We start from the raw sequence: 25,283 nt of genomic DNA, 5'->3' as shown, positions 1-25,283 counted from the left end.
ATATGATATAGTGTTTCTTCAAGAAACGCACCTTTCCCCACAGGAAGCTGAAAAATTTGGTTTTTTTTATAGTGCTGGCTCGAGTAAGAGCAGGGGAGTCATTACACTGATAAGTAAACATCTACAATTCAAATGTCTCAAACAGAGTAAAGATAAATTAGGAAGAGTCATTACTGTTTTAGATGAAATTCATTGACAAAGTCTTATTTTGGCGAATATTTATGCACCTAACGTTGATGATCAGGGCTTTTTTATAGATCTTGAAGGGATGTTGCAAGCCGCTGGCACCCCTCATGATATAATATTGGGAGGAGACTTTAATCTTTTTATGGACTCAGTCCTTGATCATAGTGAAGCAAAAGTGTGCAAACCCCATAGAGCAACAGTGACGCTTCACAGAATGTGTAAAAATCTTGGTCTTACAGGTATTTGGAGACTTCTGAACCCATCTGGTAGGGTCTATACATTTTTTCTTCAGTCCATAAGATTTATTCTAGAATAGATTCTTTTTTTTATATCTAAGTCCCTCATTTCATCTGTTGTTGATTGCTCAATTGGAAACATTTTAGTCTCAGATCATGCCCTGGTGTGTTTAGAGGTGTTGCCACATACGGAGAAAAATAAACATAATGGTTGGCGCTTTAATGTATCCTGTTTGCAAAATCCTGAATTCCAACAATGCTAAAGGCTGAAATCACTGTCTATATGGAGACCAACTGGTCCTCAGTATCCTCTGTGAGCATTGCTTGGGAGGCACTTAAGGCGGTTCTTAGGAGTTGGATCATACAGTATGCCTCATTCACCAAAAAATCCAAAGCACGGGGCCTGGGTAGCTCAGCAAGTAAACTGACGCTGACTACCACTCCTGAAGTCACGAGTTTGAATCCAGGGCATACTGAGTGACTCCAGCTAAATTGGCCTGGTTGCTAAGGAGGGTAGAGTCACATGGGGTTAGCTCCTCGTGGTCGCTATAATGTGTTTCACTCTCGGTGGGGCACGTGGTGAGTTGTGCATGAATGCCGCAGAGAATAGCGTGAAGCCTCCACATGCACTATTTCTCCGTGGTAACGTGCTCAACAAGCCACGTGATAGGATGCGTGGGTTGATGGTCTCAAATGCGGAGGTAACTGAGATTCGTCCTCCGCCATCTGGATTGAGGTGAGTTACTATGCCATCACGAGGGCTTAGAGCACATTGGGAATTGGGCATTCCAAACTGGGGAAAAAAAAGAGGGAAAAAAAATAAAAAAATAAAACCAAAGCACAAGAACTTGTGGAATTGAAAGGGAATATTAAAAGTGCCGAGACAGAGCTGAAGCGCCGAATGTCATCTAATGACCTCAGAGAATTGACCCGATTGAAATACAGAAATAATACTATTTTTTCGCGGAAGGTGGAGTTTTGGCTATTCAGGGCAAGACAGTCATACTTTGAGTTGGGGGAAAAGCAGAGAAGCTTCTGGCTAGATATATAAAACAGAGAGAGTCTTTTTTTACCATTCCCTCAGTGAAATCTGCTGGTGGTGAAATATTTACCTTGGCCATTGATATTAATAATGCTTTTAAAGAATTCTATCTTGATCTCTTTAGTTCCATGTTTTCATCTACTGATATAGATATTAGAAACTTTGTTGAACCATTAGAACTTCCTAAACTGACGATTGAGAAATAAATTTTCTTGATTCTGAGATAACCTTGGAGGAGCTTGGCGAGGTAAATAAGGCCTTGCCTACAGAAAAGGCTCCAGGGCCAGACAGCTTTGCCGCTGAATTTTTTTAGATCTTATGCTACAGAACTGGCTTCACTTTTTCTAAAAGTATATACAGAATCATTAAAGAATGGAAAGCTTCCGCCAACCATGACACAAGCCCGGATCAGTCTGATTCTTTAAAAGGACGAAGATCCAAGTGAGTGTAAGAGTTACCGTCCAGTTTCCCTGATCCAGTTAGACGATAAAATATTGTCAGAAATTTTGGCTAACCGATTAAGTAAAGTTATGACATCTCTTATACATATAGATCAGGTGGGGTTTATTCAAGGCTGTAGCTCTTCTGATAACATTAGGCGTTTAATCAATATCATGTGGTCAGTGGTGAATGATCAGACTCCGGTTGCTGCCATCTCACTTAATGCCAAAAAGGCATTTGATATGGTAGAATGGGATTATCTTTTTAAGATTTTGGAAATGTACGGGTTCAGGAATACTTTTATTGGATGGATTAAGTTACTTTATAGACACCCGGTAGCGGCGGTACAAACAAATGGATTAATTTCAGATTATTTTATTCTGGATAGGGGCACCCGGCAGGATTGCCCTCTTTCCCCATTATTGTTCTGTCTTGCCTTGGAACCATTACCAACTGCGATAAGAAAGGAGGATGATTTTCCAGGGGTGATGGCTGGAGGTGAGCTGTGTTTTTGCTTTATGCAGATGATATTTTATTATTCGTTTCCGACCCCACTAGATCTACAGTAAACCTTGCCTCCACAGAATTATTAATTCCTTTTCTAAGTTCTCAGGATACCGAGTTAATTGTTCTAAATCTGAAGCTTTGGCGCTGACAGCGTACTGCCCGGTTATGGCTTTTCAGCCAGGCGCCTTCCAGTGGCCCAAACTGGGCATTAAGTATTTGGGTATTTTATTCCCAGCAAATTTGTGTGATTAATTTTGACCCTTTAATAAAAAGGTTTTCGAGTGATGTGGGCAGGTGGGCTTCATTACATTTAACTATGATTGGGAAGGTTAATGTTATCAAAATGAATTGTATTCCAAAATTCAACTACCTGCTACAATCTCTCCCAATAGATGTCCCCCTCTCTTATTTCAAGCAATTTGATAGCATAGTGAAGTCCTTCATTTGGAATGGCAAATGTCCCAGATTACATTTCAGTAAGTTGCATAGGCCGATTGACAAAGGTGGGCTAGGCCTACCCAAGATTTAGTTTTATTATTACGCATTTGGTCTCAGACATTTGACTCAATGGTCGCTTCCACCTGAGAGAGCCCCTCCCTGGTTTAGTACTGAACAGGAATTTCTTGCCCCTATTTCGCCATTGCAAAGCCTTTCTATCAAACTAATCAGAGAAGTTAAGTTACACCCCGTTATCTCGCATTTGCACTCGGTATGGAGAAAAGTGTCCAGAGTGTTTAATTCGGACATTCAGACATTATGCCTTGAGCATATGGCTGAACCCAAAATTATGTATTAATACTGTAAGTCCCCTTTCTGCTGGACAGAGTGGATTGAGAGGGAGGTGAATATGCTCGGTGACCTATATGAGAGTGGAGTGTTGAGATCCTTTGAAAATATGGTTCAGCATTTTGGGATTCCCAGATCTCAGTTCTTTAGGTATTTACAGCTGCTCTGTACTATTTTTGGGAGTAGCATACACCCCCCTAAGGCAGCAGATACTCTGGGAGTGGTGATTACTGCTTTTGGAAAAGGTCATGAGTCATCAGTGTATTACTCCCTACTAATTCAGAGTCTTGGGGACGGAGCTTCAACTTCTCTCAAGATATTATGGGAGAAAGATTTATTGTATAGGCTTGGTCTGAAAGACACACCTGCCTGCTGGCGATGCCAATCAGAAAATGGGGACACAACCCATGTTTTTTGGTGGTGTGTTAAGATCCAAGAATTTTGGTTGAGGGTTCAGAGTTTTATGTGTGACGTTTTGGACACTCAAATTTCATTTTGCCCCAGACTCTGTATTTTAGGCGATGGGGTGGTCATTAATATAGGGGATAAACACATACAAAATTGGGTCCTAGCCAGTGTTATGATCGGCAGTCAGATTGTTCTAAGGGGATGGAAGTCGGCTGGAGTGGCCTCATTTCAAGAGTGGTGCACAGAGATGGGGAGGGTGACGGCATTCGAGGAAATGTCATGTAGAAGGCTGGGAAACGTAGATTAATTTGATTGGGAATGGGGCAGCTATTTGGCCTTCTTGGAGAGCTCTCGGGGAGGTATATGAGAGAAGTATAGTTTTGTCATGTATTCCCTGTTTTTCCCTGTTTTTTGCCTTGACATTTATGTTGAAATTCTTGTTTAGTTCCCTGTTCCTGTTTCCTGTTTGTTTGGTAGTCCTTTGTAGTTTTCTTTCATGATTGGTTTTCCCCTGATTGTTTTCCCCAGGTGTTTCTCGTTCCCTTGTTTGCCCTTGTGTATTTAAGCCCTATTGTTATGTTCCAGGACTCTTTGTCTCGAGCCTCCCACGGCTCCGCCTTCCACAGCTTTGCCCTTTGAGCCTCCCAAAGCTCCGCCTTTCACAGCTTCACCCCTCGAGCCTGCCATGGCTTTGCCCCTCGAGCCTCCCATGGCTTTGCCCCTCGAGCCTCTCCTGGCTCTGCTTGCCTTCGTCGAGCCTCTCCTGGCTCCGCTTGCCTTCGTCGAGCCACTCCTGGCTCCACCCACAGAGTCTTCCACATCTCCGCCCACAGAGTCTTCCACGTCTCCGCCCACAGAGTCTTCCACAGCTCCACCCACTTCCCCAGAGATTATTCCTCCAGCGGCTCCGCCCACTCCCCCAGAGACTATTCCTCCAGTGGCTCCGCCCGCTCCCCCAGAAACTCCTCCTCCAGAGGCTCCGCCCACTCCCCCAGAAACTCCTCCTCCAGTGGCTCCGCCCACTCGTCCAGAGCAGTTCCATCTGCCTTACCAGAGACTCCTCTTACAGCGGCTCCACCGCCTGACCCAGTCCCTGTCCTGTGGCTGACCTCCCAGGCCTCCTGACCCTGTCTCAGCCCTGCGGCCACCTCCCAGGCCTCCTGACCCTGTCTCGGCCCTGTGGCTACCTCCTAGACCTCCTGATCCTGTCTCGGCCCTGCGGTCACCTACCAGGACTCCTGACCTGTCCCCACCTTGAGGTCATCTCCTTGGTCTCCTGGCCATCTGCCTGATCTGCTCTGGTCTCCTTGGTCTCCTGGCTATCCGCCTGATCTGCTCTGGTCTCCTTGGTCTCCTGGCCATCCGCCTGATCTGCTCTGGTCTCCTTGGTCTCCTGGCCGTCCGCCTGATCTGCTCTGGTCTCCTTGGTCTCCTGGTCATCCGCCTGATCTGCTCTGGTCTCCTTGATCTCCTGGCCACCTGCCTAATCTGCTCTGGTCTCCTTGGTCTCCTGGTCATCCGCCTGATCTGCTCTGGTCTCCTTGATCTCCTGGCTACCTGCCTAATCTGCTCTGGTCTCCTTGGTCTCCTGGCCGTCTGCCTGATCTGCTCTGGTCTCCTTAGTCCTCACTTCCACCGGCTCTGCCTCGGTCTTCCGAGCCCCCAGCTCAACCTCAGCCCTCTGAACCTCTGGCTCCAGGTTGGTGCTCCGAGCCTGCAGTGCTGCCCTGGCTCTCCATCCCTCTGGCTCCGCCTTGGTCTCAAGCCTCCTTGACTTTGCCTTGTTCTTCTGCTCCCCTTACCCCTTGTGCCCCCTTGAACTGCCTGTTTGCCCCTTGTGCCCCCCTGAACCACCTGTTTTCCCCTTCCCCCCACACCCTATTGGACAATTTGTTTTTTTTGTATAGTGTCTGGAATCCGCTCCTTAAAGGGGGGCTCTGTCATGTATTCCGTGTTTTTTGCCTTGACTTTTATGTTGAAATTCTTATTTGGTTCCCCGTTCCTGTTTGTTTTGTAGTCCTTTGTAGTTTTCTTTCATGATTGGTTTTCCCCTGATTGTTTTCCCCAGGTGTTCCTCATCCCCTTGTTTGCCTTTGTGTATTTAAGCCCTTGTTTCCCCTGGTTTCTTTGTCAGTCTTCACATGTATTGTCATGTTCTGTACCTGGTTCCCTCTGTGTTGTTTTCATTTTATTCAGTTACCTTGTTCATCTTTTGTTTACATTAAAAGCTGCATTTAGATCCTCCATCCTCACCTGCCTCATTACAAGTTTTAAAAGTGTGTCATTTATTTTATATATATATATATATATATATACAATTTATTGTATTTTTTTCTCTCTCTCTCTCTCTTTTTTTTTTTTTTTTTTTTTGTGTGTGTATACTCGTGTGACCGCAGGGATGTTTGTTGAGGGTCAGGGTGGGGTTGGGGATTGGGAGGGGTAATAGTGGGGGTTAAATGTTGATTCTGTGAATGTATGTTTTGCTTTTCTTTGTCAATGTTGTGAATAAATAAAAAGTGTTAATCAGAAAAAACTTGATTAACCCCCACACAGTATGTGTAAACAGCATTTTACACCTTTCAGTTTTTATTTATTATAAAACAAGGATACATTAAAATAACAGTTCAGTGATTTTAAATAAAAATATTAATGAGAACAAAACTTCATTGTAAGATTTACAATACATTTTCAAGGCACTGGTACTCAATAGCCTAGTGTTTGCCATTGCTTTTGCTTTTGTCATTGCTCTAGATGTTGTTCTCCAGTTTCTCTCAAATTTGCGCTTCCCTTGAACAACTTGTCAAAACATGTCTTGACAACTGTCACACAACTGTTTGTGTCTAGGGCTGTTAAACATCTTTACTCAGGAGTACAACATCTTTATGCTTCATTTAGCCAAGCAGGACAAATTACTTAGTTGTTTGATTTATCCGGCAACTTGACAAAACAAGTATGAGTGCCGTGAGAGTGTGTTGGTGATTCTGTTTGCTAGTAGTTACCATGCACCAAGTTTTCTTTTCTCTGGAAAATATAAAGCAGCCCTGCCCTTGTTTTTCAATGTATAGTGCTGGGATCATATTTAATTTAACAATCAAGAAATATCAAAATCAGCTGATTAGTGCCTAAACTTGTAAAACTTGTCTGATAACATAATGCTCAAGCTTTACACCACAGTGTCCATACTGCGTAATTAAGTAATTACAGTGGAATACAGACCAAAAACAATTTTTACATGTAATTATTGACACAGCATGTATCTACCTATTATTACTTATGCTGTATTCATTAATATTATTCATGTGTGTACCATGGAGACTGTCCTGTTATTTTTTTTTTTAATGCAATAGTATGGGATATCTAATAAAACACATACACACATTATTAATGTAATTCACAACCCCTATAGAAAACTGATATAAGAGTAAGGTTATATATGTAAAAGACACATTTTAAATATATGTTTATTTGCTTTTCACAGATATAAAGTCACATAGACTACTAGACTACATAAATGCAACATTTATTTTAAAATACAAAAAAATGGCAGTTTTTAATCCTAATTAAGAGTTACATTTGAGTACATAAATAAATTCATACATATATATACTGTATGTATATCTATCTGAATATAAAGTATGTATGCATGTGTGTGTGTGTGTGTGTGTGTATATATATATACAGGGTTGGGGAGTAACGAAATACAAGTAACAGGAATACGTATTATATAAGTAACTGTATTCCACTACAGTTACAATTTAAATCTACAAATTAGAATACAGTTACATTCAAAAAGTATTTTGATTACTGAAGAGATTACTTTGCATTTTATTGTCATTTTTTTCATTTAATATTTAGTCCTTTCAGATGGAAAACATTTATACACATAAATGATGCGATCCAAAGTGCATTTGAACAGCAGTGAAACACTTTCTTATGGTGTGTTACATTCATACGAGCAGACAGAGAAGTACGTTTGAAGTAAGTTTGGAGCAGAAGAAATAGAAATAAACCTTGTGTAAATTGTCAGCTTTACGATAAGCTAAAATGCTATTTCTAGCCATTTTACATGCACATGTTACCAGGCACAATCATATTTTTTATCAAGAAAATTCACGTTGGATCATAATTTCTTTTTTTCTAGTAAGTCCTTTGATATTAGGGCAAAAATTATATTCTTGATAATAATTTTTGTATTGTTTTTCTGTAAAAATATCTAAAAATCCTTAAAACAAGATCAGTTTGATTTATCTTGTTTTAGAAACAACACTGCATAAGATATTTAGGTTTTTCAGATAATGCATTTTTAACATGTGTATTTTGTCTTACTGTACTGGCAAAGTTTTTATAGTCAAAACAAGTGAAAAAATCTACCAGTGCTGAAGAAGTAAACCAAAGTATTTAAAATATGTTACTGACTTTGAGTAATCTAATGAAATACGTTACAAATTACATTTTACAGCATGTATTCTGTAATCTGTAGTAGAATACATTTCAGAAGTAAATCTCCCAACACTGTATATATATATATATATATATATACAAACAGAGAGACAGACAGTACTGCTACCTTTTTGTTTACCATCTTATCATAAAAAGAAACAATTTAACAAAGAGTGGTCTGAAGATCACTTTGGGCAAATAAAGGGAAAGGGAAAAACTACCTGCAAACTTGGCTATACTGTCGGTAAAACACAGAATAACTTCCTCAAACATTAGTTTGCCAATACGTCAAAGCCTTCTCTAAATTACCATGTTAATACACGCCTTTGGCATTCTGGGTGTAAGCTGTTGCAGTCGGTGTTACATTCAGCACCTCTTTACAACCCTGTGAAAGAGGCACGCGGAGACTTCAGAGCACACATCAACACAGTGAGGTTACTGCTCAAGTTTGAGTATGGAGCTGTTTGCAGTGCTGTTATACGCGGGTTTGGTGGATGTTGCATTGGCTGGAATAGATGGAGCAAAGTGGACATACTCAGGCAAGTGCTTCTATTTTGAAATTATAGAGAACAAATAATAAAAAAGAAAAGAAAGAGAAAAGCAATCACAAATATATATACAGTACACACAATCAATCTTATGGTTCCCGCTGCGCTAGCAAATAGCATATAGCTACGTTTAAATGTAATAAACAGTTCATTTTACATTACTAAACAATGAATACAGCTAAACTTTACAACTAGTTTTACATTACAAACACTTACTGTAGCTTTACATTAAATAGTTACATTTTTTTTTGTACAGCGTATAGGCTTCAGCTCAGGTTTCTATCAGTATTTTTACATGTTCTCTTTCTTATCTTGTGAGCTAAGCCAGTTTGCTCGACTCATATAAAAAGCCTTGATATGATCATATTTTGGTTGATGTGTATGTGAGAAATGTGTCGCACGCTCTGCTGAAATGTCTCATGGTTTCATACAGAGGGAGACCTGGATCAGAAGCACTGGGCAGAAAAGTTTAAAGAGTGCGGTGGGAACCAACAGTCTCCCATTGACATTCAGAGACGCAAAGTGCGTTACAATCCGCGAATGCAACTGCTCGAGTTGACAGGTTATGATGAGATCCAAGGGAGCTTTCTCATGATAAACAATGGACATTCAGGTATGCGTTCTTATGTCGTAAAATGATTGTATTAACGGGAGATTTACACCCTTTATCTATGCAAAAGTTATTTAGAATATGCTTAAAATAGACACAAGTAACAATTTTTACTTGTGTCTATTTTAAGCATAACCTAAATAACGTTGTTTATAGTAAAAAAAAAAAAAAAAAAAAAAATTCCAAAACAGATGAGAACCTTAAATTAACGTTAAGACTGAGAACTGGGGACCACCTGCAATGTGGGGTCTGTTATTTGTACTACTCTGATCTTTGTCGCCATCTCGTGTCAAAAGCTGGCAATAAATGTTTTCATAAACAGGCAAAAAAAAAAAAAAAAAAAAAAAAAATTATATATATATATATATATATATATATATATATATATATATATATATATATATATATATATATATATATATATATATATATATATATATATGTATATATATATATATATATATATATATATATATATATATATATATATACACATATACATATATATATATATATATATATATTCCCTTTCAAGTCGGTCACTTCGACGTCAGCTGATGATGCTATGGGAAGCTCCAGCCAGGAATGACAATCTCTGAAGCTTATTAGAGTCACACAAATTTATTGGTAGATGGTGCTTGACGCTTCGTCCGCGATGCGTATCATCGCGACCATATATTGCAAAACACATCGCCAATCAAAATTTTGTCCTTCATGGTCACAATATCGTATCTCGTACTCAGAATACATCGAATCATCGCTTCGTCGTTGATACTACACACTTTCACAGCGAGTGGATTGTTTTCTACTTCCCAGTTGTATTCTGACGAATGGACGAGACTTCACCTCACCACTGATACTGCACCAGCAAATCTGCTTTACTGCCAGTGCATGAAACTGAAATTTAAGACCCAAACATACTCTTCGTAAGTACGTGAACGCAGACGTATCTTGCTACACAAGCTCGATTTCACGCGTCGTTGCGTTGCGAAATGCGTTGCGAGCTCAATTCATAACCTAACGCAAGTATGCGATGTATACTCGGCGTTGTTGCAAGGGGCGGTACAGCGGATTTTCTTTTTTCGATTAACACTTTTTATTAATTCTAACAATTGAAACTGAAAAGCAAAACATATATGCACAGAATCAACTTTTATCCCCCATTATTCCCCTTCCCCCTTCCCCTGACTGCTATGTTGCTCAGAACTGCACCCAAGACTTTCGCCCACTGTTGCACTTATGTGTATGGTTGAGTGACAATAAAGTGATTTGATTTTGATTTGATTTGAATCCCCAACCCAACCCTGACCCCCAACAAACATCCCTGTGGTCAAAGCCAAATTACACACACACACACACACACACACACACACACACACACACACACACACACACACACAAAAAGATATATATATATATATATATATATATATATATATATATATATATATATATATATATATATATATATATAATCACACACAATTAAACTATAAATCCCTCTCCACTGCCCCTCCCTGTCAGATAGGTCAAAAATGTCAGATTGCTGCCCCACTTCAAATTAAACACCCCCAGGTTGCCTAGCCTTCTATCTGACATCTCCTCAAATGCCGCCACCCTACCCATCTCCGTGCACCACTCCCGAAATGAGGGCACACCAGCCGACTTCCATCCCCTCAGAATGATCTGTCTACCGATCATGACACTGGCTAGGACCCAATTTCTTATGTATTTATCCCCTATACTAATGACTGCCCCATCGCCTAAAATACAGAGTCTGGGGAAAAAATGAAATTTGAGTGCTAAATACGTCACACATAAAACTCTGAACCCTCAACCAGAATTCTTGGATCTTAACACACCACCAAAAAACAGGAGTTGTGTCCCCATCTTCTGATTGGCATCGCCAGCAGGTGGGTGTGTCTTTCAGACCAACCCTATACAATCTAGAGGGGGTCCAATAGAATCGATGTAAAATCTTGAATTGCATAAGGCGCACCCTTGCATCTCTAGATGTAGACTTGACATTTTTTAGAATCCCAGCCCACACTCCCTCCTCCAATATCAAGTTTAAATCTTTCTCCCATAATCTCTTGAGAGAAGTTAAAGCTCCATCCCCCAGACTCTGAATTAGCAGGGAGTAATACACTGATGCCTCATGGCCTTTTCCAAAAGCAGTGTGTGAAATGTTCATGGGCAATGGAGGAGTCAGGAGACAGTGAACAGTTAAGGTCAGTCTCTTTATTTTGTACACAATGTCACGGCTTATAGCCAACTCAAAAAGGGATGGCTGTGTTGTTTGTGTCTCTTGTGCATCCCTGGTGCTGTCTTCCCACTCTGGCGCCCTGGCGTGCCTTTTCAGGTCTCCCTCCACCATCACTATAATCAGAGACAGGTGTTAGAGTAATCATAACCCAGGTGACGATCCTTACCGCTCTCCCGCAGACCGACACATGACCACGCCCCCCCCATGCCACACAGTGATCACCACATCCGGAGTATCTGCCGCTTTAGGGGGATGTATACTACTCCCAAAAATATTACAAAGCAGATGGCGCAGCTGTAAATACCTAAAGAATTGAGACCTGGGAATCCCAAAATGTTGGACCAAATTTTCAAAGGATCTCAACACTCCACTCTCATATAGGTCACCGAGTGTATTAACCTCCCTCACAATCCACTCTGTCCAGTAAAAAGGGGACTTATTAATACATAACTTTGGTTTTAGCCATTTGCTCGAAGCAACATTTAAATAAATGTCCAAATTAAACACTCTGGATGCTTTTGTCAATACCACGTGCAAATGCAAGATAACGGGGTATAACTTAACTTCTCCGGTTAGTTTAATAGAAAGGCTTTGCAATGGCAAAATAGGGGCTAGAACTTCCTGTTCAATACAAAACCAGGGAGGGGCTCTCTCAGGTGGAAGTGACCAATGAGCCAAATATCTGAGACCGAATGCATAATAATAAAACAAAATCTTGGGTAGGCCTAGCCCACCTTTGTCAATCGGCCTGTGCAATTTACTGAAATGTAATCTGGGACATTTACCATTCCAAATGAAGAACTTCGCTATGCTATCAAATTCCTTGAAATAAGAGAGGGGGACATCTATAGTGAGAGATTGTAACAGGTAGTTGGATTTTGAAATACAATTCATTTTAATAACATTAACCTTCCCAATTATAGATAAATGTAATGAAGCCCACTTGAAAGTCATCCTCCTTTCTTATCAAGGCTGCTAATGGTTCCAGGGCAAGACAGAACAATAATGTATCCAGAGTAAAATAATCTGAAATTAATCCATTTGTTTGTACCGCCACTACCGGGTGTCTATAAAGTAACTTAATCCAACCAATGAAAGTATTCCCAAACCCGTACATTTCCAAAATCTTAAAAAGATAATCCCATTCTACCATATCAAACGTCTTTTCAGCGTCAAGTGAGATGGCAGCGACCGGAGTCTTATCATTCGCCACTGACCACATGATATTGATGAGATGCCTAATATTCAGAAGAGCTATGGCCCCAAATAAACCCCACCTGATCTATATGTATAAGAGATGTCATAACTTTACTTAATCGTTTAGCCAAAATTTTTGACAATATTTTAACATCCTGCTGGATCAGGGAAATTGGACGGTAACTCTTATACTTGCTTGGATCTTTGTCCTTTTTAAGAATCAGACTGATCCGGGCTTGTGTCATGGTTGGCGGAAGCTTTCCATTCTTTAATGATTCCATATAAACTTCTAGCAAAAGTGGAGCCAGTTCTGTAGCATACGATCTAAAAAATTCAGCGGCAAAGCCGTCTGGCCCCGGAGCCTTCTCTGTTGGCAAGGCCTTAATTACCTCATCAAGTTCCTCCAAGGTTATCTCAGAATCAAGATAATGTTTTTGCTCAGTCGTCAGTTTAGGAAGTTCTAATGGTTTCACAAAGTTTCTAATATCTTCATCAGTAGACGAAGACGTGGAACTATAGACTAGTTAGACTAGAATTCTTTAAAAGCATTATTAATATCAATTGCCAAGGTAAATATTTCACCACCAGCAGATTTCACTGAGGGAATGGTAGAAAAAGACTCTCTCAGTTTTATATATCTAGCCAGAAGCTTCCCTGCTTTGTCCCCTGACTCAAAGTATGACTGTCTTGCCCTGAATAGCAATGTTTTGGTAAATGAGGCATACTATATGATCCGGCCCCTAAGAACCGCCTTAAGTGCCTCCCAAGCCACGCCCACAGAGGATACTGAGGATCAGTTGGTCTCCATATAGACATTGATTTCAGCCTTTAGCATTTGTTGGAATTCAGGATTTTGCAAAAGGGATACATTAAAGCACCAACTATATGATTTATTTTTCTCCGTATGTTGCAACACCTCTAAACACAACAGGGCGTGATCTGAGACTAAAATGTTTCCAGCTGAGCAATCAACAACAGATGAAATGAGGGACTTCTATATATATATAAAAAAATCTATTCTAGAGTAAATCTTATGGACTGAAGAAAAACATATATAGTCCTTACCAGATGGGTTCAAAAGTCTCCAAATATCTGTAAGACCAAGATTTTTACACATCCTGTGAAGCGTCACTGTTGCTCTAAGAGGCTTGCACACTTTTGCTTCACTATGATCAAGGATTGAGTCCATCAAAAGATTAAAGTCTCCTCCCAGTATTATATCATGAGGGGTGCCAGTGGCTTGCAACATCCCTTCATGATCTATAAAAAAGTCCTGATCATCTACGTTAGGTGCATAAATGTTCGCCAAAATAAGACTTTGTCCCTGAATTTCAGCTAAAACAATAATGACTCTTCCTAATTTATCTTTACTCTGTTTGAGACATTTGAACTGTAGAAGTTTACTTATCAGTGTAATGACTCCCCTGCTCTTACTCTAGCCAGCACTATAAAAAAAAAAAAGCCCACCCCATACCTTTCCAAATTTTTCAGCTTCCTGCAGGGAAAGGAGCATTTCTTGAAGAAACACTATATCATATTTCTTACACTTAAGAAAAGAAATAACCTTTCTTTATTCATGGGGTGCCCCAACCCATTCACATTCCACGTGGAGAGAGACAATCCATTCATATTAACATCTGACATTTTAACATGTAATAAAAAATAGATTGTGTGTCAAAAACAGGATTATAAAGACAACATTCCAACATTAGTGCAATAGTCAAACCCCAAATATCCCCTAGAACAGAAAAAACAGAAAAAAGAAAAACGTGCGCATTAATCCCGTGCACAACAGCGCCAACTGCCGTCCCTCCCTCCAAACTCAAACAGTCCATGCACGCCTACGAGAGCCCCTGTGACAACTTTGCTCAAGTCCAGTGTCTCTATACAAATCTTGTGAGACAGAATTACACAGCAAAAGATAATCTATAAAACAAACTCCAGCCAATAGGCAGAATAAACACAAAGAGTGTGTAACTTCATCCATAAAACTGTCCTGAAGGTGTATTATTCTACAAAATAAATTCCAGCCACTAGGCGAAATCAGCACAAAAAGAGCGTGCAGATTCTTCAGGCAGTCAAACGAATGTTCAGTGAGCCGGTCCACTCAGCTGCAACATGAGTGCAAGCAAATGACTTACTCCAATGACTTAACCAGACATACTCCACAAAATAAACTCCAGCCGATAGGCGGACTAAGCACAAAAAGAGCGGACACAATCTTCAAACAGTCAAGCAAATGTTCAGTGAGACGGTCCACTCGGCTGCAACGTGAGTACCACAAGGTGACTCACTCACTCCATTGACTTTATGAAGGACATCGCTTGTTGTGGGCATGTGAATGTTTTACGGCCATCCTTAGCACCTTTTCTCAATTTGGCTGGGAATATCAGTGCAAAAGCGACCTTCCATTGATGCAAGTTTCTTACATTCCTTGAATCGATCACGTTTCTCTCTTGTTGAGTTCGCAAAGTCTGGGAACAAGAAAATGCTGTGGTTCTTCCAAGAAAGCCTTCCTTTACTCCTCGCCTCACGTAACACAAGATCTTTATCGGATGATCTCAGAAATTTGGCCAGAATTGATCGGGGCCTGTCTCCTTCCACGGATCGCCGAAGCCCATCTAGGAATTTCAGCATATCCTGTCCTTCTTCGCCCTCAGGAATTCCGACGATACGGACGTTATTCCGCCAGCTACGGTTTTCCATGTCCTCCAACTGCTCCCAGACACGCTCCAAGTCCACCTTGGTTTCTAGTGGATTAGCAGAAAATTCCCTCTCTGATGACTCCAGATAATCGATCTGTTGGTCCTTGTAACCATATCAGTGAATTTCGCCTCCATGGCAGTGATCGATCAACGTATCACAGCAAGATCCTCCAAGTCAGCAACGACCTTTGTAAGCATTGCCGACATGTTCAACATCTCTCGCCGCATTTCCCGAATCTCTCTGTCCAAATCGACTCCCGGGCCCGCGGCCTGCTCAGGGGTGTCAGCTTGAGCACGTAAGTGTCTTTTAATGTCTCCAGAGCCCGAGGATTTGGAATTCTTTGACATGTTGTCCTCTTAGAACAGTTATGGAACAGTGTGTATCGAATCTCACCGGTTTATGTCATAAAAAGTATTAAAATTAGCAAAGTGCGCAGAGCTTGCCGTTCACACGTCCGATCCTCGCATGGTGTCACGTGAACCCGGATTTTCTTTATTCAATTAACAACTGTCATGGCGGAGCAGCAATTTTAGGAGAGTCTTGCCGAACAAGTTAGATTATACAAACATATTTTTCTGTTGTCTTCTCAGCAAATAAAAAAGCACACACTCCTCAACTGTTGACATGTTGACTCCACCACATCCGGTTTCGTGGTGCCTAAAAAACTATTTCGTCCCCTTGTGGTCCGAGATTTGTAACTGCCAGAGCAATGCAAGAGCGCATGTAATGTATGTACAATGGAACCATGCACTGGCCATGCGTTGGCGAAGCGCTCACGTCTACGTTTGCGTACTTGCATGAAGTATGTTTGGACCCTTAAATTCTTTGTTCTCGGCTCTCTTTCTTACTGAAGGACGATGCCGATCCCCATCCATCCCACCATACTCCTTCTGTGGCTCCCGAGGGATCACACGAGGGAGGTGTGTGAGGTAGGGATATAGAGCGTGAAGAGCTTGAGGAGGATTTGTATCCGGCGCAAGCCTTGAGTGCATCTCTGTCTCCATTGAGCGATTCGCCCGTTGAGCACACCATGGTAGTCTTGCAGGACCAGACTGACCTGCTCAAGGATTTGGATGAGAACAGCCCAGACATCGAGTTATTCAAGGAGCTGCGTCCCATCATTGATCTGGTGTTCTGGACTACCAAAATCACTGCCCAAGTAATTGGCAAGTCAGTGGGTAGCCTGGTGTCCTTGGAGCATCATCTCTGGCTCAATCTGACAGAGATATGCGACAAAGACAAAGCTGCATTGCTTGATGCCCCGGTGTCACAACATGGCCTTTTCTGAGAAGCTATGAATGCTTTCAAAGAGCGGTTCCATGCAGCTAAAGAGCAGTTGGAAGCATACAAGAACATCTTGCTGGGTTCTGTGGCGCTTTGCCGCTGTTGTCTCAGTGGACAGACTCCTCAGTGGCAAAACAAGCATTCCTGATCTTGTCGCTCTGGTTCAAATGAAGGTGTCTATGACTATAATTTAGTGGTGCTTCACTACCTGGATTGGCTAGTGTCACTGCCATTCTCTCTTAAATGGTTGGATTTTATTATTTTTTCCTTCCTACCTTTTAATATGAAGGGGAGAATCTGTCAATGCCATTTTAATACCCTACTGGCCAGTAGGCATTGCCAGTACGTGTGGATCAATAGCACAGCGTGATGGTATATGATTCCCATAGCGTCATCAACTGATGCAGCATCAAACTGACTGACCTGAAAGGGAATGGTATGTTTATGACTGTAACCCTGGTTCCCTGAAAGAAGGGAACAAGACGTTGCATATGCTGGCACACTACTTTCTCACTGTTAAGTTCAGAGGTGCCCTCTATTCCCTTAAGTCGAAAATCCTGATGAAATGGCACTGTGTTCCACCTTATGTGCTTGCGGTGACAAATGCATCGAGGGTGGAGCGTCAAGCACCATCTGCCAATAAATTGGTGGGATTCTAAAGGGCTTCAGAGATCGTCACTCCTGGGCAGAGCTTCCCATAACATAAGCAGCTATTACAGTGTGTCATTCTTCTTTCAAAGAACCTGGGTTATAGTTGTAACCATATCGATTTCTATTTTTGTTTAAATAGAGTATCCTTATAGTGTCTGTTTTTTTTTAATTTATAATGCATGATTTCCTCCCACTATTTAATTCAATCTATGTGATCTTTACAGGTTAGATTAGTTTTCCTTCCATAAATATGATCCACAATCTTGTTTTTGACAGTGGAAATTCAGTTGCCTCACACTATGATGATTACCAAGGGATTTCCAGATCACTATACTGCTGTCCAAATGCATCTGCACTGGGGAGGCTGGGACCTTGAGGCCAGTGGATCAGAGCACACAGTGGATGGCATCCGCTACATGGCTGAAGTAGATTACTATTACATAATTCATTGTGACCCCACCACAGATATAAATCATCTGATTAATGCATAATAAACACAGAGAGACATCCTAGTTTTAAATGCATAAGTGTATTTTTTAAAGCATTATATTCTTCAGTGGCTGTAGGGCTGACGGCTTATCCATTCGAGTGCTGCTGGACACATGCCTGAAATCTTCATATGTCACATTCTATTTTAGACAAAAATGCACTTCTAACTGTATTATAAATAGAATTCCAGCATTTGAGGTTGCAGAAAGATGAGTTGCACTCAAGAGTGTTGAGAAAGCTTCAATTAAACAATGCAGAGGATGTTAGATCTAAGGTATGTTTAAAACCTTACATTTCAAAATTTGCAGTGCGATGTATTTAACACTTTCCTGTTTGACTTCTGTGTCATAGCTCCATATCGTTCACTACAACTCTGATAAGTACAGCAGCTTCAAAGAGGCCAAAGATAAACCAGATGGCCTAGCAGTTTTAGCCTTTTTTTATGAGGTAAGATGGAATATTTTTGAATTTGCTGTAAACATCAAGTTGAAGTCTGTAGTTACATTTCTGGTCCGGTTTGAAAGTGGAATAACATTTTGATTTTGTGTTTCTTTTGAGAAAAATTAATAAAAAATCTTTTAAATGGGTAGTTTGCCCCAAAATGAAAATTTGTCATCATTCACTCACCCTCATGCTGTTTTTTTTGTTTGTTTGTTTTTGCTTCTGTGGAACACAAAAAGAGATGTTAGGAAGAATGTTACCTCCACTCACCATTCACTTTCACTGTGTGAAAAAAAGATGCAATCAAAGTGAATGGTGACTGAGGCTAAAATTATGCCTAACACCCTATCTACAACGGCTTGAGGCTGTCTACACTGGACATGTCGACACGAACGTTCAAAACCATTTATTTGTGTTGTTGGCAGGAGTAGCGCCAGTGTGTGCAGAACACAATGGAACGTGACACCCATTTCCTGTTGGCGCGATGCAGAGTGCCATAATGGAGGCTTCCAGTGAAGACAGCATCATTGATTGTAATGGGTTCTATTGCTTTTGGCATGCCGCTTGCATACAGTGTAGACAGGGTGTAACATCTTTTGTGTTCCAAAGAAGAAAGAAAGTATAGGTTTGGTACAACATGAGGGTGACAGATTTTGTTTTAAAAATTATTTTCAAGCTTTTTTTGGTGCAATGCTGCCATTTTATGGGATTAAGTGAAATGAATATAGGTAGATGAATAACTATTGAAATACAGGTAAGAAAAAACATAAAATACAAAACATAAATTGTCTGTCAATGCTGGGGCTTTTAAAAAAATTTTTTTTATCACTATCAGCTCTTTAGGAGCTGGGCAAGGTATCAAATGACCCCACATTGCCTGAAGCACATACAGTTGTGCTCAAAAGTTTGTATACCCTTAGAGAATTGGTAATAGAGTATAAGTACCATTTTTAAAGAAAACAAAGCAGGCAAAACACATTTCTTTTATTTCTTATGGGATTCATATTCAGCTGTAGGTTATAACAGAATGGCTCAATCATAAAACAAAACATGGCAACAAAGAAAAAAAAAGAAATGACCCCTGTTCAAATGTCTGCATACCCTTAGTTCTTAATACTGTGTATTGCCCCCTTTAGCATCAATGACAGCATGCAGTCTTTTGTAATAGTTGTCTATGAGAACCCAAATTCTTGCAGGTGGTATAGCTGCCCATTCATCTTGGCAAAATGCCTCCAGGTCATGCAAAGTCTTTGGTCGTCTTGCATGAACCGCACGTTTGAGATCTCCCCAGAGTGGCTCGATGATATTAAGGTCAGGAGGCTGTGATGGCCACTCCAGAACCTTCACCTTTTTCTGCTGTAACCACTGGAAGGTCAACTTGGCCTTGTGCTTAGGGTCATTGTTGTGCTGGAAAGTCCAAGAGCGTCCCATGTTCAGCTTTCGTGCAGAAGAATGCAAATTGTCTGCCAGTATTTTCTGATAACATGCTGCATTCATCTTGCCATCAAATTTCAGAAGATTCCCCATGCCTTTAGAGCTCACACACCCCCAAAACATCAGTGAGCCACCACCATGCTTCACAGTGGGGATGGTATTCTTTTTACTATAGGCCTTGTTGAACCCTCTCCAAACATAGCGCTTATGGTTGTAACCATAAAGCTCTATTTTGGTCTCGTCACTCCAAATTACAGTGTGCCAGAAGCTGTGAGGCGTGTCAAGGTGTTGTCGGGCATATTGTAACCGGGCTTTTTTGTGGCATTGGCGCAATAAAGGCTTCTTTCTGGCAACTCGACCATGCAGCTCATTTTTGTTCAAGTATCGTCGTATTGTGCTCCTTGAAACAACCACACTGTCTTTTTCCAGAGCAGCCTGTATTTCTCCTGAGGTTACCTGTGGGTTTTTCTTTGTATCCCGAACAGTTCTTCTGGCAGTTGTGGCTGAAATCTTTCTTGGTCTACCTGACCTTAGCTTGGTATCAAGAGATCCCCTAATTTTCCACTTCTTAATAAGTGACTGAACAGTACTGACTGGCATTTTCAAGGCTTTGGATATCTTTTTATATCCTTTTCCATCTTTATTAAGTTCCATTACCTTGTTACGCAGGTCTTTTGACAGTTCTTTTGTGCTCCCCATGGCTCAGTATCTAGCCTGCTCAGTGCATCCACGTGAGAGCTAACAAACTCATTGACTATTTATACACACATTAATTGCAATTTAAAAAGCCACAGGTGTGGGAAATTAACCTTTAATTGCCATTTAAACCAGTGTGTGTCACCTTGTGTGTCTGTAACAAGGCCAAACATTCAAGGGTATGTAAACTTTTGATCAGGGCCATTTGGGTGATTTCTGTTATCATTATGATTTAAAAAGGAGCCAAACAACTATGTGATAATAAATGGTTTCATATGATCACTATCCTTAAATAAAATAGTTTTTTTCTTGCATGATCAGTCATATTTTCAAAATCAATGCAAAAATTTCAAAATATCTGCCAGGATATGCAAATTTTTGAGCACAGCTGTAGCATGAATGAAGTTAGACATCTGCATTCTCTGAACTAAATGGGTTACTAGCTGACATTCTGTTCCGACAAGATAGTGCGCAGGTCATAAGCTCCCATTGCCATTGTACTGGGGGAGGTCATTGCTTTGGCAACACACCCACAGGCATTCTGCTCTGCTGCAATATGTAGTACAGTAGCAAATCTCTGGCTCTGCAATTGCTTGGGTAATAGCTGGGCTTTTAATAGTGATCAAAAATGTGTTCATGAAACCGCTGTGTGAGGTTTTATTTCCAACAATGTATTCATGTCAATGGCTCAATTGACTATACATCATTGTGGTTTAATAGCTACTAATAACATGGAAGTTTATGAACTAAATCAAGTAAATACATCTACCATTTTCAACTCAATAGAATTGTACAGAGAATATACTGAAAATAATGTGTATAGACATTGCCTGTAGTAATGTATGGATTTGTATGGATCCTTTCTTTAGGATGGGCATTTTGAGAACACGTACTACAGTGATTTCATTGCAAACCTGGCAAAGGTCAAGTATGCAGGTAATGCAAAACATCTGGGATGAACTTTTCAAATATATTATATCAGAATTATTGCGCTGAGCAGCACCTGAGAGAAACACGAGGAAGAGAGAAAAGCAACAGCACATGAGACAACCTGAGAGATGGGTGGAGGGAACTTTCACAATCCTGCCAAAACAAGAATAAAACAAGACCAAAGAGGCAGGACAATGACAATAGCCACAAGATGTAAACATTATACTGTACATGTTAATTTGACTTGTGTGATAAAATCGGTTCAATAGGATTTTAGTGTGATAAAATGGCATATAGGATTTACGTTGTCATGGTAAAAAAAAAGTTATATTGGATAAAACTTTACACAGATATGTTTAGTAAATGATTTTATTACACTAAAATCATGTTAAAGTGTATAATGTTTACATATTGTGGCTATACTTTCAAAACAATGTGTATTGTAATGTTAATAGACTGACCCCCTTTCACTTCCATTGTAAAGCACCTTAATGTAACCGCTATTTTTGCTTCTTTTTTTTTTTGTGGTCATCAGCATTATGATACAAATGCTGTTGATTGAGCTAAACTTGTATTGAACTCAGAATATTTCTTTAAATTTGGTGCAGATTCACTGATAACAAGAATAAATATGGTTTGTGCCGACCACAATGTTGGTTTGCCACTTGATGGCCAATGTAAAATCTGGGTCTTGAAGTAAAACCAGTTAAGAAACACTGTTTTATACTATAAGACTCATGGCTGGGTCTTGTCTATGTTTTCCATATTTTTCTCTATCACGCTTCACAGGTCAGTCCATGAATATCTCTAACTTGAATGTACGCTCCATGCTACCAGAGAACCTCAACCACTTTTTCAGATATCAAGGCTCTCTCACCACACCGCCATGCCACGAGAGCATTCTGTGGACAGTGTTTGATACCCCCATCACCCTCTCTCACAATCAGGTGTGCCCCTTTTGCCACCTCAGAAAGTTCACAAGAAATTGTTTTCAATCTTTTTTGCTGTTCCTTTAACTTTTAATGCGATGACCTTCAGATCAGGAAATTGGAGAGCACATTAATGGACCATGAAAATAAGACCCTGTGGAATGACTACCGCATGGCCCAGCCTCTGAATGACAGAGTGGTGGAGTCTTCTTTCCTCCCACGTCTGGGCAAAGGAGGTTAGGCCAGTGCTTTTCATTTCCAGCAGTGACAAAAAGCGCTAATTGACAGGTCTGCAGTACCTGAGAATTTTCTCCCTCTCTTTTCGATGGTTTGCAGGAATGTGCCGCCAAGAGGAGATTGAGTCTAAGCTTAAAAAGATTGAGAGCCTTATTATGTCGCTGGACAAAAAAGTGCTTTCAGGTATAATTTCCATTAGAAATGCCCTCTGAGTATCCTTAAAGGTGAAGTGTGTAATTTCTGAGGCACAAGCGTTAGCAAACAGAATTGCAAAAATAACAAAGTTTTGTTGAACACTCTCCACGTCAGCCATTGGTTGGAAAAACTGATAGTCTTAACCCAAACTTACAGCATTGCAGGCACGTGCAGAGGGGATGGCTCTAGGGCTCGAGCCCCTGCCATTTTGCTGAGGTGCCCCTCAAATGCCACCAAAAATGAAAGATGGCACACCCAAATGAAATTACTTTTTAATGCTTAATAATAGTATTTAGGGGTGTAAAAATGCATCAGCATATTATACTGAAACTTTGATGCATTGATTATGGAATTTAATAATAAATTAAAATGACTATAATAATACCCAATGTGTTACAGAGGCCACCTCAGATTACACATTCACTCTCTCAACAGACGCGGGACACATGACTGAGGAAACAAATGTGCATTTTAAATTAAGAAAGTTTAGTTTGGATATCTGCTGCATTGCTCACAATTGTGCTCGACTATGTAAGGAGAATAAGTTAATTGTTGTTCTTTTCTTCCCCAATTGCTATATATTATGCATATTGTGGAATATTGGGAGAATACACTCGGAAAGGTAGGCGATTGTGTACTGCGACTTTTTTTACTATCATTATTTATTCTTAACAAAAACACAACTTGAAATGTGTAATTCTGTGGGCCTGCTTGTTTAAAGATCAGATTTATCTGCCTGTATAGATGACAGATTTGATTTGTTTCAATTACTATTTCAGTAAATGTTCCCATGATGATATGCAAACTCAGGTGTGTTTTTGGGGGGTCAATTTTCCTAACGTGTACATTTTCCAACCATTTATATTTTTTGTCTTTGGCATATTTTGGAAAAACAATTTGAATACAACATAATCTAATTATTATGCATAATATTTCATACATTAACAGGCCTACCTACTCCATTGATAAAAGTGTCATTGATTTAGTTAAGCATTTAAATGCAACACGTGGTTTAAAAAAATAAATTGTCAGATGGAGATTGTATCCAATTTTATAGCGACTGCCCCTCAAAAAGGTTTAGAGCCCCTGCCCCTCAAAATGTCTGTGCACGTCCCTGCAGCATTGGATGAGCCAATGTTGCTGTGTTGATCTGGTTGGGATTCTCAAACTAAAAGAGCAATGTTGATAGTGCCATGAAAGGTTTACACTTTTCAAGGAAATCAACATTAAAACTATTTATAGTTTTCTATCCATATTAAGATGGAATTGGAGAAGTATTTTAACAGAAACTATTACACATATCACCTTTAAGTAACACATTCTCAATATACATTCTTAAACTGTCTCTAAAATAAAAAGCTTTGACATGTATTTGGTGTATTTTTTTCAAGGACCACCATCTACAAGTATGGGTGAGTATTTTTGAAAAGTATAATTTTAGAATGAGTTGAAGTAGACATTCATCAAATATAGTTCAGTTGTTGGAAAACAAGTGTAAATATGTAGGATTTAAATTTTGCATGGTTACTTTTCCTTCCCGAGGTCCACAATCTCTGTCGCCACTGGTCCTGTACTTCACTGAAAAGAATCTGGAGAGTTACGCCTTGGTGAGCTTAACTCATCCAATGAACCTGCAGTCCTTCACAGCCTGCATGAATGTCCATACACCGCCAATGCATGACCTCACCGTGCTGTCCTACTCCACCTCACACAATGACAAAGAGCTCATGATCACTTTGGGCTTTGAAGTGGGTGTCTGGGTCGGCAATGAGTTTGTGAATTTGCCTTTTGACCGTCAATCCCAAGACTGGACAAACTACTGCTTTACCTGGTCCTCTCATACTGGAGGGGCTGAGCTGTGGGTGAATGGACTGGTCGGCGAAGAACGGAATATTCGTGCAGGGTATACCATTGCATCTGGAGGAACCTTTATTCTAGGGAAGGACCAGGATGGCTTTTTAGGAATCTCGGCTACAGATGCATTTGTGGGCCAAATGACAGATGTGAATGTGTGGGATTACGTGCTGACTGCGGAGGAGATTGGGGACCAAATGTCGTGTGGTAATGGAAAAGCAAAAGGAAATGTCTTGAGCTGGGGCATCACACAGCTTAGACTGTATGGAGGAGTTCAGCTTCTGGCTGAACAGGTTTGCCACTGAGAGAGAGCACCACTGCCTGCAGTCAGGCTCGGAAATATTTTAACATATGTCAAAATCAGCAATATTAGCTTTGAAAACTTGTACTGTATACTGTCCCAGGGGATTAAATGCGATTTTTTTTAATTCACTCTGTATTTTAGATAGAAGAAAAGTCCAAAATGAACACTTGGCAAGCATCAAATACAAGTAAAAATTGTGTCTTGCATTAAGTTCACTTCGTATATGATGATGAAAATGATACAATGAGCTCAATGTTTTTTTTTTAATAACATAAGGAATATAAGGACAATATATCCATTTTCATATGTATATAATTTAAAATATAATGTAAAAATCTCATGGTTGATAAGAGATATTTTTTGGGTGGTAGCAGGTGTTGCAAAAAGTTTATTTTGGATCTTGAATATAAGCATTTCAATGTATTTTACCTGGTTGAATAATGTAAGTCATATCTGAAACATTTCA

General features: G+C 40.2%; 1 protein-coding gene across 1 annotated transcript; it reads left to right on the top strand.

Moving 5' to 3' along the window:
* Window positions 1-8,399: 8,399 nt before the first annotated feature.
* On the top strand, window positions 8,400-25,283 carry LOC127419001 (carbonic anhydrase 6-like). Its single transcript, XM_051660014.1, has 10 exons — window positions 8,400-8,585; window positions 9,028-9,207; window positions 17,585-17,733; window positions 18,149-18,244; window positions 21,238-21,304; window positions 22,088-22,245; window positions 22,337-22,463; window positions 22,564-22,647; window positions 24,051-24,071; window positions 24,202-25,283. The coding sequence occupies exons 1-10, from the start codon at window positions 8,501-8,503 to the stop codon at window positions 24,816-24,818; spliced, it is 1,584 nt and encodes a 527-aa protein (XP_051515974.1). The 5' UTR covers window positions 8,400-8,500; the 3' UTR covers window positions 24,819-25,283.

Source organism: Myxocyprinus asiaticus, chromosome 28 (genome assembly GCF_019703515.2).
Source record: "Myxocyprinus asiaticus isolate MX2 ecotype Aquarium Trade chromosome 28, UBuf_Myxa_2, whole genome shotgun sequence".
In the NCBI taxonomy this organism is placed as follows: domain Eukaryota; kingdom Metazoa; phylum Chordata; class Actinopteri; order Cypriniformes; family Catostomidae; genus Myxocyprinus; species Myxocyprinus asiaticus.
The sequence above is the reverse complement of the archived record's forward strand: the minus strand, read 5'-3'. Positions and strand labels throughout refer to the sequence as shown.

Coding starts and splice junctions, on each gene's coding strand:
- LOC127419001 (XM_051660014.1), top strand. CDS start 8,501: ATGGAGCTGTTTGCAGTGCTGTTATACGCGGGTTTGGTGGATGTTGCA. Junction 8,586..9,027: donor AGCAAAGTGGACATACTCAG/GCAAGTGCTTCT, acceptor GGTTTCATACAG/AGGGAGACCTGGATCAGAAG. Junction 17,734..18,148: donor GCATCCGCTACATGGCTGAA/GTAGATTACTAT, acceptor TCTGTGTCATAG/CTCCATATCGTTCACTACAA.